General features: G+C 38.1%; 1 protein-coding gene across 1 annotated transcript in view; it reads right to left on the bottom strand.

Moving 5' to 3' along the window:
• LOC134219851 (uncharacterized) overlaps positions 1-19,151 on the bottom strand; it is a 444,111-nt gene that overhangs the window by 313,488 nt on the left and 111,472 nt on the right. The window contains exon 4 of the mRNA XM_062698736.1: positions 12,478-15,678. Within this exon, the coding sequence (XP_062554720.1) occupies positions 12,478-15,678 (3,201 nt within the window). The remainder of the gene's footprint in view (positions 1-12,477; positions 15,679-19,151) is intronic.

Here is a 19,151-nt window from a genome sequence, read left to right as displayed (position 1 = left end):
TTGCCATAAGACGAGTTTGCACCATCCCATTTAATTCCACCATTTGTGATCCCTAGTAACATTTTGGTTTTATAGTGGTTTTATAACACTCTTGTAGATTAAACTATGGTCTTCCAGAGCGTTATAAAATTCAAAATGTTACTTGGGATAATAAATGTTTTTATCATTTAGTGTGTTTAATGGTACTAGAGTGCCACCTTGTAAATATTGGACATAGAGTAATGTACCGTTAGACAAAGTTGTAGAAGGAAAATAGCACTCTACATAAAATTTTTGATTTTTATAAATACACATATTTGTAGAAGATCAATGATTTAGACACAGAGAAATCTTCTTGAATATTCGTTAGTAGGAGATCAATGTAACAGTTCTGGTTATTTTTAATAAGATTGATTTGGTTAAGTCCTAGGCTAGATTTTCTTTCAAATATAAACATTATTGTTCCATTTCCCCAGGGACTTGTTCGTTCTCTGAATCTGGAATAAAGTCAGTGGTTGATTAAAGTCACCATAAATCTGTACTTTTGCAGGTGGAGATTCTGATAAAATTTTATCTGCTATTTTTGAAAAGCTTTCATAAAATGTTGTTTACGCCAGTTCCGGTGGAAAAAACACAAAGGAGAGAACATGGGTTTCTCCTGCAATGTTAAATTTTACTCAGACATGCTCAAAGTTTTTATATTTTTTTGGTAGTTATCGGGGTTCAGCCAAACCGCACCAAGCGGCTTTTCGACTGACTTGTGATATTTTGTTCGTACAAGGACAACGGAAATAGATTCAAATCAAATTCAGCATACAATTGCAGTAGGATATCCTCAGTTATGGGGTTGAGGGATATTCGATGTGATTTGCGATCAATTAAATCTGTTAAACGAAAGTTTGAGCCGAAAAATCGGTAATTTTTCTTTGGAGCTTGGTGTGATTTGGCTGAACCCCGACCATTTCTGAATCAAAATTTGTAGAGATTGCGATTAGAACTCCACCGCCAGACTTTTTTTTCGATTCTGAGAAATCGCGGAATACATTACAGCTGTTTCCAAAACGGTTCATCACTATTCACGCTTTCATCCAAACTGGTTCAGTTGCAAAAATAACCGAGAAGGCGGAGCTTAAAATGTTAATATGAATTTCCTTCATTCTAGTTGGGATATTCATGCGATTGAAATTTTGACAGAAAATCAAAATTTCAGTCGTATTCTGTTTCGATGAAGACTTTGTTGGAAATACGTTGGTTGCTAAAATATTTACCCCGTCGGTCGATAAGATAGTGCTACTTTCTTATTTAGGTCAATAGTTCATTCCAATGTACAATAACCTTCAAAAATTTACCGCATTTTTTTTTTTCGCAAACACATCATTGTTATCGCCTGTATGCGTTCGAACAGAGCAGCTTCCAAAGATTCGTTCAAGAGTATCCTCTTGAATATGCAGAACATAATTGGTTGAAGATCCTTCAATAGTAGATCTAAATTATAAAAATCTCATAGTACATAGTGCCTGCGGTTCTATCACAAACGCCCGAATGACACTCGCCCGAATGACAAACGCCCGAATAGACCAAACGCCCAAAAAGACCATTCGCCCGAATGGATAATTCGCCCAAATAGACTATATGCTCGAATAAACTCTTCACCTTACTTGATGAAAAGATTTTTTGTGACCAATAAAAAGAAATAGTATATTTAATTTCCTACTTATCTCACATTTTGTTGTACACGTCTCTCATATGTATCTAAATATTCGTTTCGTTTATGTTTGAAATATTAAGAAAAATAACGACGTTATGTACTTTCTTTTTCATAATATTAAAATAATGACTTGATTTCTTTAAATACGTATGCATAAAGTCCTTTAAGGTAGCTTCACACCTCGGGAATTTGGTCCGCAGATTTTTTACCCAGGGCACAGGGACCAAAATCCGGCGGAAAACTTTAACATTGATTATAAGCAAAATCTACTTTTGAAGATTAGCAAAAACGAGCCACGTCGTATAATGTAACGCCTGTGACGACGTGATTAACCCTTATAAACATCAGAATGTGACGATATATGTGTGCATATCGACAGATGATATATGACAACATTGGGCGCAAAACCTTTCTTGGGATCGACTATCCATGTTAATGATGGGGCGATCTTTCGATTTCCTTCAACACATCATTCAGTGTTCTAAGCATGAAGCCAAGATTTGGATAATTGACGGAACATTCTCAACTGCTCCACAACAATTTGCTCAAGTGTTCACAATTCACGGAACTGTAGGCTAAGGTCAACACCGTCGATTCGTTCCCTTGGTATTAATGCTAAAACACGGGAACATATGATACAGCCTTTGTTCATTGGTGGAACGAAATTTATCAGTATACGTTAGATCCAGAGTATATACTATTGGATTTTAAGAGGGCTGAGATAAATTCAAGTTTAAAGGATGTTTCTTTCTCCTGAACCAAAGTTTTGTTTTTAGAAAACATCAGCTATTGGGATTACAATCGGCATACGATAAGGATTACAGACTTCAATTTGCCCATAACAAGTTTGTTACCTTAGCAGTTTTTTCATGTTAAGATATAACAAAGGCATTCAAGAAGTTTCGAAAAACTTGCCCAAAGACAAGTAATTTTTTTTTATTATGTAAGCAAGTATTATGTGAATGGAGTGTACTTAAATGACGTCGTAACGTCCATTATTGCTAACGTAGCGGACTTATGTGAATGGCCGCCAATCAACGCACGAAAAGACCACTAAAGACCCACTTTTCTCCTCTTCACTATATGGTCGGTCTATGAAAAAACCCTAAACAGTATTCCTCGAACTTCTAATAATATTTTAGAGTGGCACAATAAGTGGAATACGCTTCTGAAACGAGGAAGTCCTCCGTTTTACAGCGTTCCAAAACAGTTCCAACTAGAAGAAAGAAATGCGACCACTGATACTCTACGACCACTGCAGGCCAAGAAGACATCTAAAATAGCAGAAAAGAATGAAAAACTAAAATATGTTGTGATTTTAAATGTATTTTCATGCACATATTTGGAGCATGCAAATAAACGTAACATTCAATCGATCTTACTGTCCCTTTAAATTGAAATAAATTTAAACCGTGCTTGCTTGTAAAAATCAATCGAATTTAATTGAATATCGAGTGTTTATTCGTTTGTTGGGACTAGCTACAATTTTACACGACGTTGAATTTTCAAAATTATTTGCTGTGTAGACAAACTGGTACGGTCAAATATTACAGGTGATTGGCATATTTTTTTCTTTTAATATGATTAGGAAAAATAACATGTTGTTATAGAATCTAGAAGTATACATAAATATATGACCTATTCGGGCGAGTGGTCCATTCGGGCGAATGGTCTTTTCGGGCGAATGGAATTCGGGCGACTGTAACATTTGGGCGTTTGTCATTCGGGCGAGTGTCATTCGGGCGTTTGTGATAGAATCAGTGCCTGCATTTCTCAAGTGATGCAATACTCCTACCTTTAAGAATCTTGTGCTGGATTGGAACGACCGATTTGACAGCAAACGCGTATCTTTGTTATTATTCCAGCCTCGCTAATGCAAAGGATTAATGTGACCCCTTTTTTCCACTGTTAGAAAAAACTGCCTAATTTTAGGTATTTGTTTTCTCTGGCATCCACTCCCTTTTTCCTTTATTGTCATAAAATGCCGAGTAAAACTACCCAACAAGGGTATTAAAGTGTGAGATGCCAACGTTGAGTAATCTCATGTTTAGAAAAGTTATGCCTAAATTTTGGCGAATTTCTATTTAAAATTAGGTTTAATTTACCTAATAATAAGTAAATTTTACTAAATTAGGATATCATTAACATTGAGCAATTCGCACAAATCCGAAGGTGGTACAAGCCAAGGGGCTTATGGACATAAACCACGTAGACTCTTGAGGGGGAGGGAGGGGTTTCGAAAAAATCTACGTTAGTCTACGAAGGGGACCCCCCGTATACCAAAAGTCTACGTAGACTTTTTTATTTTTTTATTTTTTTTAGAAAACAATTTATACAGCAGCTATGTGCAAAGTTCACTTGTTTGATTGTTTTTAAGGATTTTCCCAGATTTTTTTGCAAGACTTTATAGAAATAATCTAATGAATTACAGTCGCCTCTCCACATCTCGATATTGAAGAGACCATCGAGATAGAGGAATGGAAGGAACTTTTAAATGGACTAGATCCAAAAAAGCTCGTTACTATGAAAAACGACAACAAAACAAATGTATTTTCTTGTTGTTGATGTGTTTGTTATTGTCCAAAGACTGTACTTTATCGACATTAGGAGAGTGAATCCTGAACAAAATATGATCAGAACACATTGAGATAGGGAGGTTATCGAAATGTAGAAAGCCCAAATGTATGTAGAATTGTAGATTGAAGGGACTGAGGAAAATATCGACATAGAAAGAGATAGCGAGATATAGAACATCGAGATGTAGAGAGTCGGATGTACTATGGTTTAAAACTATATGGATATTCCAAATATAATATATTAACAATATAGCTCACTTCATAAATCTCCATATATTAGGCAACGGACAGCATAATCACACCATCTTGCGTCACAAAGGGTAACTAACGCCTGAAAACGATAGCCAAGGGGTGCCATAATTGCAAAAATTACACTTAATTTACAATGTTTAACTATTTGAATTAAATATTTTTAAAATTTTATTTTCCAACTAAGGTATCAAAATGGGGTCCAAGGATAATTTCTAGCATATTATTTCGACATGTTATACTGCATATCGCATTCTACTTTTAAACACCCCTCGGAAGGTCTCTTTATTACATTGCTTGCCCTTTGTGACACCGCGTCGTTACTGTGTTGTCCGTTGGAATCAGCCAGAGTGAACTATATTGTTAATATAGTATATTTGGATATTCCCAGGAAATTCTCCTGTACTGAGCAGGAAAATTCTCTGAAGTATTCGATAAAACTTTCGAGAAAATTTCAAAATTTCCACTTGGATTTTATTGCAGATTCTACTAAAAAAATCGGGAACTTCTTTGGAAACTACAAGTGATTCTTTAGAATTTTCACGGGAAATTATGTCGCACTTCAACGGGGAATTCCGCGAAATTTTCGCGAGAAACCCTTCACTGGAGATTTTCTGGGAAGTCCCCGGGAAATTTTTCTTAACTTCGGAAAATTTTCGAAATTTTCGCGCAAAATTCTTTGGATATATAAGCAATATTCTTCGAAATATCAATGGGAAACTCTTCGTATATTTTACGGCAATTTCTTCGGGAGTACTAATGCGAATTCTTTGGAATAATCAATGGAAAGTCTTAGGAATTTCTAAAGAAACTGTTGAAACATGAGAAAGAAACATGAAAAAATATTCAAATTATTTACGAAAAATTCACCAAAATTTTAACTGAAAATTCTCTATAATTTCCACCGCAAATTATTCGAAAAAGACTTTGGAATTTATTGGATTTTTTTTTAAATTCCTCAGGAAATTGCTCCAAATCTGCGAGAATGTAGGAAACCATTCCAAAATTACACGGAAATATTTCGGAATGTCCATTTAAACTTGAAATTACGTGGGGAAATAATTCAAAATTTTCACGGAAATTCTATAAATTCTTCGGTTTTCTACAAATTTGAACCGGCGTGGAGAATCATAGGTCAGATGCGTTACAGATTTTAAGCAGTAGCGCGCCGATGCAAAAGTGTCGGCAGCGGTGGAACACACCTCTAGGAGGAATCGAATTCAACAGAAATTAAATTATTTGACTTGGAGATTTGGTTTCAGGAGCAGTGGACAAAGGATTAAATTTGATTTCGATTTTAATTGTCCAATCACATATGCTATTTTGTAAAATTTGGATAAGTCCACGTAGACTTCAAGGGGGTGGGGGAGGGGTTTCGGAAAAGACTACGAAAGTCTACTAGGGGGATGGGGGAGTTTGAAAATGTGAAATATCAGTCTACGTGGTTTGTGGACAGCCCCTAAAGAAACTTCGGGAGAAATTTACAAAGAAATTGGAAATTTTCCGAAGAAATTCCTGAACGAATGTCTAAAAAAATCACTCACTGGCAAAATTTTAGAAAATATTTCTGAAGAAAATTCCTGGTGAAATTCCAGAAAGAATTTCTGGAGCAATTTCCAAATGAGTTTCAGGATGAATTTATGAATGAATTCATGAATAAATCTCCGGGAATTTTTCAGCAAAATTTGGTCATATGGTATTTAAATTTCAGAAAAAATATTCTTCGGTGGCTCAAATTTCCCAGTTTAACTCCGTCAGTGATAACAAGTGAAGTAGAATAAATAATCTCTGTGAATAATTTCAATTTAACAAACGTTAATTTGAATCAAGTCTTCATTTAAGTAAATTGAAAAAAATACATTCATCGACTTAACGGTAAAAACGACAAAAGGTGTTTCTAAATGTCAAATTGAGACAACAGAAGCAGTATGTTTATTTATTTGGTCAATTATCTGAGTTAACCTATTGAATTGTTTGGTTCAATGTCTTAATTGACTACACAGCAAAAATGTTTTACAATTTCACAATATTTCTATATTTGGAGCATGCAGAACAAACTCGAAATTCAATCAAGCATTCAAGTTATTTCAGTTATATCAAGTTATTTCAAAACAAATTTATTTAAATTTACGCGATCTAATTATTGAAGGCAGAGTTAGTTAGAATTTATTATCAAATTGATTTAAGGTGAAAATAGCCAGAAATCGATCTGATAATTACCTTAATCATATTCCCGTAACGATTAGGGATCCTATATTAAGAGATGTGCGAATACTTTTCCAGACGATTTAGCAACGCTGTTACCTTTGTGAACAAACGCTGCCAGCACTTGCCATGGCGCAAAATGTTGGAGCTCGAACATGACTTTGCGCATAATGGCATTTTAAGATTTCGTTATCTAACGTCCAACAGTGCATTATCACTAAAAGAAAAGTGCAATACAAATGAACAAAGTACCATGCATAAACTAGACTACTTCAACTTGCCAATGTAAAACAAATTGTTTATTCGACAAAACTTTTCGTAAAATCTTTTTCATTACAATCGCAATACCTTTCAATCCGCAAAAATAACAATGTTCATTTGGCTCAGATTCTGACAGCTCTCAATGCTCGATTGGCTCAAGATGGCCGCTTTCGCATATCTCTGAATGTAGAATCCCTAGTAACGATAAGTTTGGAAAACTTCACGGATCTGGGAACACTAATCACGTTTTCACATGAACACGTAACGCATGTTTCCGAAGCCGTGATTTAAATCACGGTGTATTTTTACTACCTCACAAATTCCTGAACGCTTTTTGCGTGCTCTGTATCAAAACTCACAGGAAAATGTTATGTTTTTTCTCATAACAATCAAATCAATGCAAACATTTTTCTATATGCAGTATTTTGCGCTTGGTAATGGCGGCGTGAGTTACCCTTAGTTTGACATTTAAGAGGTAGAAAACATTGGAACTCATCTAGTTTACCATGATGAAATGGAAAATTTGTTGAGAAAATAAACAAACGTCATAGATCGTATGTAATGGAAGTTAAACCATAGATATAATTACATTTAAACTTAGTGCCTTAGTATCTAAATAATGCTATTTATGTTCCTTTTGAAATTTTTTGGGAGCTCCACAGTTGAAGGCAATGAGTCAGGCGGGTGTCAAGGTGTCAGATTTTGGTTGCTACTAATCGAGTCAATGATTCCGGCACCACCACAACGGCATCGTCTATAGCATATAAACAATACCGTTAGTGAGAATGTTGTAAAACGCACAGAGGATTCGAAAATGGCAGTAACGTGTGTTTCTCCCCAGTATGGAGCTTCTTGTCAGCACATAATTATTTATCAGCATATTTCGATCAAGAATGGAAACGATAACATTACATTTTAACGCATTTTGTATATTTTTTATCGTATCATTCTTTAATTTGATATATGCGTTCGACACCACTCTCTCTTATAAAAATGGTAAACAATACAAATGTTCACGAATACCCAGCCCCCTGAAACGGCTGTCATCTGCATACAATATGATTGAAGCCGAAAACTTGGTGCTAAACTTGGTGCTAGCTGTCAAGCTGTGGCTTTAAGGTCACTCCTGACGGAATCCAAGTTTCAAAGTGCTCGCGTTTTCGGGGGCACACCACTTGATACGAAGGCGACGCACAACTGTCATTTCTGTTGATTTAGCTTTGCTGCGTCGCAGCATGCGTGAAAAAATAAAAATGACAGTTGTGCGTTGCTTCCGTATCGAGTGGTGTGCCCCCGAAAACGCGAGCACTTTGAAACTTGGATTCCGTCAGGAGTGACCTTAAGCACGTAACACAGTGACGCATGCGACAATATCGCTCGAGGACAGATTTAATTCGGATGAAAAATAAATAAACAGTATTTTCATTTTATTTTAGGCTGATGTTACAAGAAAAAGCGCACCATCCAAAATATGTTTCTAAACTTTATTGCAATTATCTCTATAGCTGATTCGTTCATTTCAGATACACATGTTTCGCTAAGGCGCAAAAGTTATCAGCACTGTTTTTTGTCACAATAACAAATACCAAATTAATATTAATAACTAATTTGTCAAGTCTGCCTGATACCCATGTCGATAGTTTGATAGATCTCTGAAGGAAGGTAACAAATATTTGGCATTGTGATAAAGAGCAGCGATTTATTTTTCCTCTGAATTTTAGAACACTATTCTCATTGGAATCTGAAGCAAAATAATACAAAAACGCTGGTATCTCCAGCAATGTTTCGTTCATGTTTGAATTTTGAATAAATAAAAATAATTATTTATCTTGCAGCTCAGTTATTGCAAAGTGCATTGATTCGAATTCCGAAAAAATTTGGATTTCGTGATTCAATCTTCAGAAAAGACATAGCTGGGCAACAGTTTTGAGCTTTTGAATCTGAGCTTAAATTAATCTAGGGCAGCTGCTGGGAGAATGCATGTTTCCGATTCATATTAAAATTAAATGCAGCAGAAAAATTGGAATCACTCACTAAATCTGATTTAATTCTTAGGTTACTTAGGGTTCTTAAGATTAACTCATAATCGACTAAAATTCAAATGTTACACATTTGCGACATGGGCAGTATAGTTAGGTTTCTCGTCAGCTTAAAGAACTTTTTTCCGGTGCATGATCAGTCGCAGCTCGATAGTTATTATTTTAAATCTCCATCATGCTAAAAAAAACTATTATTCTGTCAACACACAAATGGTCCAGTATAGAGCAAAGTTTTATCAACAAAGCGACATCCACTTCCAGTTGGATCAGATCAAATGCAAAGAAAAAAGGTTTCAATAGTGTTTCATAAAACACCTGTCGATGACAATGATTAAGTAGATTAAGTTAGCTTAGTTTCGACGCCCACATTATAGTGAGCTCAAGTGTATAGCCAAAGAGTTTATGCGTCAAGATCGAATATGAATTGATTTCGTCAACTGAAAAGTATGTGTGCTGTCTCATGTCTCATAGTGGCAGTTCGATTATCGAATAACCCTGCAGAGCAAGATCACTTGCAGAGCAAGATCACTTTTGATAGATTTACATTTTAATGGTTTTGGCGGGTTCACCAGCCTTTCTTAAGACTGGCTATTTTTCAAATCTTCGAACTGGCACTTTCAAGTTTGATTATTCGGTAAATGAGACGAACCTTAATGTGTGTTCTCATTCGGATTCTGATCCACTTTTTTGAAGGACCTTAGCCGGTCCTGTAAACATACTGTGAAACAATTTTAATATTACTAAATTGTCAAAATCGGATGATAATTAACAGAGTTACAATATATTTATTCAATTTCTCTCAAAATTTACCAAACCCAGTTAATTTGGTCATGTACAGCATTTTACGAGCGCTAATGACCGCCTCAATTGAACTCAGTTTTAGGGCTGTGAACCATTCCACCGATTCATTTTACTTTTAGTTAAAATTTGATATTTCGATGGTTATTTTCCCATCGTGGTTAAAATTTTAGCCCGAAGCCGACCCATTTGAGTATTGACAGATTAATAATTATTTAGAACAAAATGGATTTGGTGCCAATTTTCTCACGACCAAAGTTTAACAATCGAATTGTCAAATCTAACCATGCTCCAGAGCAGGGTTCTTTTTAACCAAGTGAAATAGCCATCGAACTGTCAAATTTAAACTAAAAGTTGAACGAATCGGTGGAATTGTTCACAGCCTTAGTGGAGTGTCTAGAAGTAATTTGATTTAAAACGGAAAGCAGTACGAAAGCAGTATCAAGTGTGATATTACAAAATAAAATTTGATATCGAAAAATTGCGTTTGTTATGCAGTAGAAGAAAAGTCTAGCCCCGTGCTGCTAACCGTTTCTAATGAAATTGCTCCTAAAACTTTTAAGAAGAGTTTTAAAAAACTTCCCGTATGTTTCCCCGTGCATTTTTTTTTCATATATTATCCTTCGACTTCTTCTTTTTCTTCATGCAACCTTTATTCGCCAATAATGATAAATTTATGAGGATGATGATAATCGCTACGATGACAAACGACAATAATTTATTGGCTTTCTTCTGTGATTATTTCGGCTGATTTTGTTGATTATTATATTGTGGTGGCTATTACCGCACGTAAAATGCTGAATGAATGACGAACACAGAATAATATAACTTAATTTATTGAAATTAAAATTTCCACGATTGAAAATCATTTTGCGATACATAATTAAATACCCGCGCGAAATGTAATCGGTGCAATATGAACAGAGCTTTAAACTTCAAGAACAGCACTAGCGCCACACCAACAAACGGTGGCTTCAAGAACTTGCGCTTGTTTCACGGGGTTGCGAATACCCCGCCAATACGTGAGAGTATAGGAGCATTTTGACATTGGAGTATAAATTTATGCACCAAATAAGAGGTGACTGTCATACTTGCCAAAATCCATATGAAAAAAAATCGTTGTCCCCCCTCTGCAATGAATAGATATTATTCCAACATATTCCGACCCGAGAATATCAACTATATCTGAAGAAGAGAAGGTCGGATTAAAATTATGAAAGTTTCTCATCACTAGAAATACGGAGAGATGTATCAGAATACGTTGAATGCGGCTTAGTAAAAAACGGTACGGATGAGAAAATAAATGCTAAACAAATCTTTTACCAACTATCTCAAATTTTTATTCTTCGTTCTCGTCTACACTTCCAAAAAGAACAGAAAATTGAATACAAAACATTAATATGTAGTATCAATCCAATTCGTAAAAGATGTGTATATTATTGATTAATTTATCATTTTTAGAAGATGGTATCTGAATGCCTATGCTTTTTTTCAGCACGTTTGTATTGAGTGAAATTATCACGTAAATTTATCAGAAAAGTTTTATAATCTTCTTTAGATGTAACATGGGAAGATAAATTATAAATAAAGTGGCAAGATCAAGCTCAAGAATATGTTAGTAGGTTGGTAGGATTACGGGTTCTTGAAAGCTGTATTGCATTTTCCAGTCTGTATCTACAGATGGAAACGTTCTAAGGCTAATTTTCAATTTTGTTTAAGATTTCGCGTTTTCAGCAGACTTGTGGGAAGTTCCAAGTTCGCTGTGTTCGTATTAAGTTGCTCAAAAAACGGGATTAGAATGAATACATCAATCCTCAACAGTTCCACATAAAATCGAAAATTCTAAGTCAGATCAGGAGTGTTGTCTGTGGTTGCGAATAATAGATGCATGTTTAGTAATCCATTCAAGCTATCAGCATAATTGGCCTTATCCACACGTATTAACTATTCATATTCCTTGGTTTTGTTAATGTGTTGTGGTCCTCACATTCCTTAAAGAACGTATGTGACGTTTGCTTGTTGTTGAGAATTCCAATGAGTGCCAATATTTGTAAATGAAGCGAAGCCTACATACATTGATTAAAATATGTAAATATTTTCTACCTCTTGAATGTCAAAAGGGAACTCACTAGACCACCATAATCGAGCGCAAAATACTGAATAGATAACGCAGTTACAGAGAAAACTATCTTTGTTACGTAGGAACTTTTCAAACACAAAATGCACACTTTGTCAGAAATTTCATTATTATGTTACCGTCTCACTACCCACTTCGCACTACTCACTTATCAGAGTGAGAAGTTGGAAATAAGACGTCTCACTTTTCACACCCTATTTCTTTCTTTCCAACTGATCTATTCGGTCAAATGTCCTATTCGGCCAAATGTCGTATTCGGCCAAATGTCATATTCGGCTAAATGTTCTATTCGGTCAAATGACCTATTCGGCCAAATAACCCTTTCGGCCAAATGATTTCCGGCCTAATGGCCTGTTCGGCCAAACGGCCCTTCCATTTGATATATTTATGAAAATTTAGTATTTTTTAAATAAAAAATTCATATTATGTATGGAAGTTTATGATTTTTATATAAAAATAACATTGCTGCCATTATAAGCCGCCTGAAAAAACGTTCCCAACCATTAAAAATAAACTTAAACTCACCGGTGGCGTTCGTCCGTCGTCCGTGTATCCGCAGTTGCAGCCTTCGTCACAACATATTCTAACCAGCTCGTGTTCCCCGCAGGTGCACGGTTCCTCGTCCTCCTCGTCGTACGGGCAGTCCTCCCGGATCAGAATGATGTAGTCCGCCTCGAAGAACTCGTTGCGCGTCTCGTCGAACACGACCCGATTCTTGCGGACCGGAGGCGGCCGGTTCGGCTTCTTGAGCAGCCCCCGCAGGGTACCGGTCGTTTCGCGCATGTTGAGCGGCAACGTACGATAGATGGGTACCGCCTCGATCACACACTCGCACCCGTCTTCGTCACTGACACTAACCCGGGCCCGGTCCGTTTCGGAACCGATCAGCAATCCCCCGACACTCCCCGATTCGGACTCTAGCTCTTCCTCGAGCTCATCGTAGCAGTAGCGGATCTGGTAGACGGTGGGCTCGTACTGGTTCAGATGCCGCGTGTCGAACTCACAGTTGGTGTGCGGATCGGCCGCTAGGAGCTTCTCTAGGTTGAGAAACTCTTGATTTTCTTCACTTTCACTTCGCGGGAAATCAGGAATTATTTCGTAGTCTTCTTCTTCGGAATCTTTGAATACGGTTTCTACCACTTCCAGAGGGTCTTCAATGCGGGGTTTTCCACCAGGGAAAATTGTACAAATCTCTTCCGATTCAACGCTGGATTCCGGAGTGGCAACAGTCGGACGGAGGTCTAGTTGAAGGGGAGTACTGAGGATGGGCTTGGGAGGAAGGTTTGGGGTGTTTTCAATAAACGGTTCTTCGGGTAATTGTGGTGGACGAGGGGGTGGTCTAGATGGTGGTGAAGGGAAAAGATATTGAGGAAGAAGTGATGGCAAAGAAGATGCTTTGGAAAGAGGCTGATCAGGAGTCTTTGGGCTCTGCGGTGGTTGAGGACTTAGTTGTTTTGTGGAGTTGCTATTGCTTGGGTGATCTTGTAGCTGCTGTTGTCGTTGTTTGCGTTCGAGATCGATGCAGGAAAGAGAAAGTAGGGATGATGCCGAGAGGGAGAGTAGTGAAGATGAAAGGGGTGGAAGAGCAGGGATGTCACACTTTTGTGCAAGGGTATGGCCTACTTGAGTTCGATTTGGGGATGCATCCTTTTGTAACGAGCTTAAGGATGATGTTTTTCGTGATGGCACAAAACTTCTCCCTGCTTGGGATTGTTCCTCTTCCTCTTGCTCGGCACGGGCAGCTGCTGTCAATGATGGGGTTGATGATGCTGGCACTGATGAAGACACGGAAGCTGCGTTTGTGTTGGTATAATCTGCCAGCAATGTCGACAACGAGCTTAACGATGACGAAAGATTCTGCGGTTGCCCCCCACCAGTTAAAGATTCACGTAATAACTTTTTCGTATAGGCAAAACCTCGGAATCGTTCTTCCAGACGCTTCAAACGATTGCTTGCCTGGAAACACTCGTGCTTTTCACTCAGAAAACTGATTGGAGGTCGAAGATATTGATCTGTGTTTTTGGTCAGGAAACGTAAATCCTTTCGCTCGTCTATTTCCGATTCACTCACACTAGAATCTAGGCTATCGATGTTTCGTAGGTCAGAATCGCCATTTTCACACACTTGCACACTAATTTCGCTGGTAGTCTTCTTCGGAGACAGAAAATTCCCAATGAAAGTCTGCGTATCCTGATCTCGACACTGTGCGACGAGTTTCTTCTCGGAACTTTCCTCCGCTATCACCCGCAGAGGTTCACAGATTTGTGTTTCCGTCGAAGCCCTTTCACAGCAACATTCGTCTACGTCATCGTCGATAATAATAATTCCACTGTCAGCACTCGATGGGGTAACGTTACTGTTGTTGTTCCCTCCACAGTCACTGATGGTGTTAGTAGCACTATCCTTAAGGATTTTTTCTTCCGCAGAAGATGAAGATTCCTCACCAGGTCTGTCACCTGAACTTGAGAAAAAGTTGAATTCACTTAATCCATGAACACTGATATGAGCATTTAGAGTCACTTCTACGTTTAGGCCATACGACGAAGGATTCCCAGAGGGTGGCACCAACGGAGGTGGTGGCGGAGAACAAGTGCCATAATAATTTTCACTCTCACTGTCCGACCCTTTTTGGTAACAATTTTTCTGTTCACTAAAATGGACCTCTTTCCCACCACGATGGCCACTATTTTCCACACCAACCGTCGCACGATGTAATGGCGAAGGAACTTGGATCGATTTTTCACACGCTTGCCTAGAATTTGGTAGATTTTCTGATCCAAATCCCAGCTGTTCAATACCAGTAGGTACTGATGTTACAACATTTTCTACTTGTTTGACGACTGGCTGCTGATTCTGCTGGCTCGAGTCCGTTTCGTCGAGTCTTGGAGGCTCGACGAATGGCAGTTCGGACACGCTTCGGCCAAACCGAACACCTGCCCCGACAGTGCTACCACCATTCCTACTGTCCTGCCATTCCGAAACATCCTGCACATCCTGAACGTCAACAATATTGCCCTCTTCTCTGTTATTCTCACCGTCGTTGTCTCGGCTGGCATCGATCGATTCACTACCCGAGTGTGCTCCAACTGACAACGACGACCAGTCTCCACCAGGACCAATGTTGCCAGCTTCTGCACATGCGTTCTGCTTCCATGCACTTTCCTCCGGAATTTCGTCGATTTTCCTCCCTCCCCATGGCAGTGTATCGGAATTCATCCACCCAACCGCCAGCGCGGCACTGGTATTAGTGATGCTGTTTGTCGGTAAGGCAGAACTGTGAAGCTCCTCAATGACGGTTGGAATCAAAGCATCTCCCCCTATCCGGACAAGATGCTGGCAGTCGAGGGAACCATGACCATGTAACAGCGACGCACTTGCGCAGTGGCCCTTCTCGTTTCCTCTCATCACGTTGCGACCTCCGTGTTCAGCAACGATAGAAACAATGTCATCTGTTTGCATAGCCTCTGTTGATATTTCATTACCACCCACTTCCGTCGCACGCGGGTACCACCCAACCACCCTCCGCCCGCAGCCGAACGGATCACTTACATCCCCTTCACCGGGGCCGACTTGTGTTGCTTCTTTTGTTACACATCGCTCGCTTTCATCTTCTTGAAATTCGTCTTCCTCCGGTTCGTACACGGTGTCCTCCTCGCCACTACTGCCCACCAGCAAATCATCCAACAGGAACGTTACCTTTTTCACTTTCGGCTTCAAAGTTGCCACCTGTGAATAGAAGATATGTGAAGTGTTGACATAATTAATTAAATTCATTAGTGAGCATAGCGCGGCATATCGTGGGCACTGGGGAATCCAACAAGAGATTAACTAGGCACATGAATTAAGTCTCGCCGGAGCGAGTTTAATCGCAGGGGCTTAACTTGTGTAAGCAACTTTAGAATGGTGACCATGAACAGAGTGTAAAGCAAGGATCCGTGGTTTCAACACTGATGGATTTAATCCAGTTATGATGCTACTTTCCGTTGATTAAGATTGTCATAGGTTCTCCGTTCATTGAGTACGACGAAGATTTATTTGGTATTATGGTTTAATATCGAATTAAAGTAACTGTTGTATATTTTAATTCAAGGGTATGCGATATGGATTTTTTAATACCGGTCAAATTGTAGAAAAATATAATACATATAAATATGCTCGTATCGATACGAAGCGAATGTAGAAAACGGCTAAAAAATGAACCTTAAGAATCTTGAGAATCCATGTAAATAGAAATATTTTGAAAACAATAACACATTTTGAATAAAAGATTAAATTGATCCTACTTAAGGATGGAAAATTGGCATTAATACCCCCGATATCTGGTCAGCCTTTGAATCTATTTTCTTTTTTTCAGTTGTATTCCAATCATCAACAAAAGCCGAACAAGTTAATATTTAATTAATTCAAACATTGAATCTATCTACAAAAACGTTTTAAACAGTGTTACAGTTACCGCTCTTGTCATTTTGGACACAACGGGTTTTATTATTAGCTAATATAATTTAAAGAGTTGGAGATGATGGTACATCAAAAAAATTCATTGAATGAATTTATTTTGAGCTGTAGCAGTTTATTTTGAAATAGCTGTAGTATAAATTGTAAACATTTTTATCATTGGCGTAAATAAGGGGGGGCTTAGCCCTCCCTAGAAAAAAATAGCCCCCCCTAGGATTTGATAAGTTAGTTAGCAGTGATATCAGTTTTCAACATATAGCATAATGAATTTCTGAAAAAGTTTGAAGACTAAAGAGTTATCTCTCATATTCACTCTATCATACTTAATGAAATGAGTGGAAGAAAAATTGGCTTGTTTCTGAATTCTGAGAAAGATTCCCATCAGCATCCGAGAAGGATTCTCATCAGAATCCGAGAAGAATTCTCACTTCAATCTCTAAAGATTTTTTTTACGGATTTATCGAAGTATTCCAATTGTAATCCAGAAGAATTCCTACTGGATTCTTTCCAGTATTGTTAAGCAATATCCTTGGGAATCTGTGAAAAATACCCTTTAAAATCCATGGAGGATTTGCTTTAGAATCCCTCGTTGATTTGCTCCGGGATATCTCCAGATTCGTTTTAAGATTGGTTTAGGAATTCCTTGACAAATCATAATCCTTCGGCGATTTGCTTCGTAATCCTTCGAAGATTTAATTCGGAATCTCTCGACGTTTTGCAAATGATCTGCGTTGGGATCTCTAGACGATATGGAATCCGGCTGACGATTAGCTTCGGAATCCCGCGAAGAATTGCTTCAGAATCATGCGACGTTTCGTTTCGAAATACATCGACGGTTTGCTTCAGAATTTCTCATAGATTTTGTTCAGAGTCCCTTAACGAATTTTTTTGGAACCATTCGACGATTTGCTTCGAAATCCTTTGCATCGGAATCCCTCAACGATTTGCTTCATTATCCTTGGAGGATTCCCTTCGGGATCGCTGGAGGATTCTTTTCGAAATAACTGAAGGATTGATTCGGAGTCGCTCGACGGTTTGCTTCGAAGTCCTTCGACGGATTGCTTCGGAATCCTTCGACGATATGCGTCTTCATCCCTGGAACATTGCTCATGAAATACCTGGAACCATCATATTGGAATTCCTGGAGGGTTTTCGACGAAATCCCTGGAATATTCCCCTACAAATTCCTGAAATATTCCCGTCGAAATTCCTGGAGGGTGAAGGATCCCTGGTACATTCTCGTCGGAATCCTTGAAATTTTTCCGTTGGAATTCCTGAAACTTTCCCTCCGAAATCTCTGGTGGATTCCCTTCATAATCCCTGGAGGCTCCCATCGGTATTCTTGAAGGATTCATGTCGAAATATCTAAAGATTCCCGTCGGAGTCCCTGGAACATTCCAGTCAGGATCACTAAAGGATCATCAGAATTCTTGGAAGATTCTAGGCGGAATCCATGGAAAGTGGCATTATTTTTTTTCATTTGAGATAGATAGAATATTTATGAAGTATGCAAATATATCCACTGCCTGACGCTAGTCGAGCGCAATTAAACATAGACTGTGAGTTGTTGCTCACACGTGCACACGTGCACGTGCTTGAGAAAAGAGAATAATATGAATGAGTGTGGTGGATCCGCAATTGCCTTAGGTGGTTGGACTGCATTTGTCACATTACCGCTGATAGCCCCCCTCCTAGGCATCGGAGGTAGTTACGCCAATGATTTTTATTACAAAAACTGGAACTGGCTCTACTAACAAAACCAAATAAGTTCACTGTAAAACTATCAGTATTTCTATCAGTAAAACTATCAACTATCAGTAAAAATCAGTATTTCTTAGGTGAGCTTTAATGAAAAATTGAAAAAAATGAAGTAATATCTTAAAAAATTGAATTGTTGTGGATGGCATAGCCAAAATTAGTGTATTTTTGAAAAGAATTCAAGTACAAACCATGTTTGGCATGACGCCTATAGCATAACACAACTTCAGAACGCGATGACCGATTTTCAAGAATTGCCCATGATTTCATAGTTGACGTATCAACCATTGCACTTTCCGATGTAATTGGGATGATTTAAAGACAAACAACACAAATTTAACACATTTCAACCCGTAGACACTTTAATGAGATTTGAATCATGCAACGTATAGTTGTTACAGCGGTTGAATTACCTTTGTAAACGTGTAGTAAGTCATATTCGTTGAAATTCTGAATGGTTGATACGTCAACTCGGGACTGCTTTGCGATTTGGGCGTAACTTATTTTGTAAACAAACATTGCTTCATGGATTCCGGAAAATGCAAGCGTTTTCATCCCAAACTAATTCCCTTATCCAGTAGAGGAATGCTTAATCTGTCGGATCCATACCGTGGTTTCCTCATGAAATGCTGGTTTAAGCAGGAATTCGCCTTCCAATGTTTGTTTACAAAATAAGTTACGCCCAAATCGCAAATCGGTCCCGAACTATGAAATCATGGGCAGCGGAGGAATTTTGATTGAATGGCTGAAGCAATTTCTGAGTGCACTTGCGAAGGAATTCCTGGAAGAATTTCTTAAGTAATTTACAACATATTTTTCGCAATATTTAATTTTTTGAATTGATTACTGAAATCTATATATGGCACGTTTGTTTTCACCTGGAAATTAATGTAAAACACCTGGAAAAATCAGGGAATTTCGTTTCTACAGATGAGTAGACACCCATACTGTAATGTTCACAATGGATTTGTAAAGCTGAATTGCTG

Source organism: Armigeres subalbatus, chromosome 3 (genome assembly GCF_024139115.2).
Source record: "Armigeres subalbatus isolate Guangzhou_Male chromosome 3, GZ_Asu_2, whole genome shotgun sequence".
Taxonomy (NCBI): Eukaryota; Metazoa; Arthropoda; class Insecta; order Diptera; family Culicidae; genus Armigeres; species Armigeres subalbatus.
This window is presented reverse-complemented; position numbering and strand designations above follow the sequence as displayed.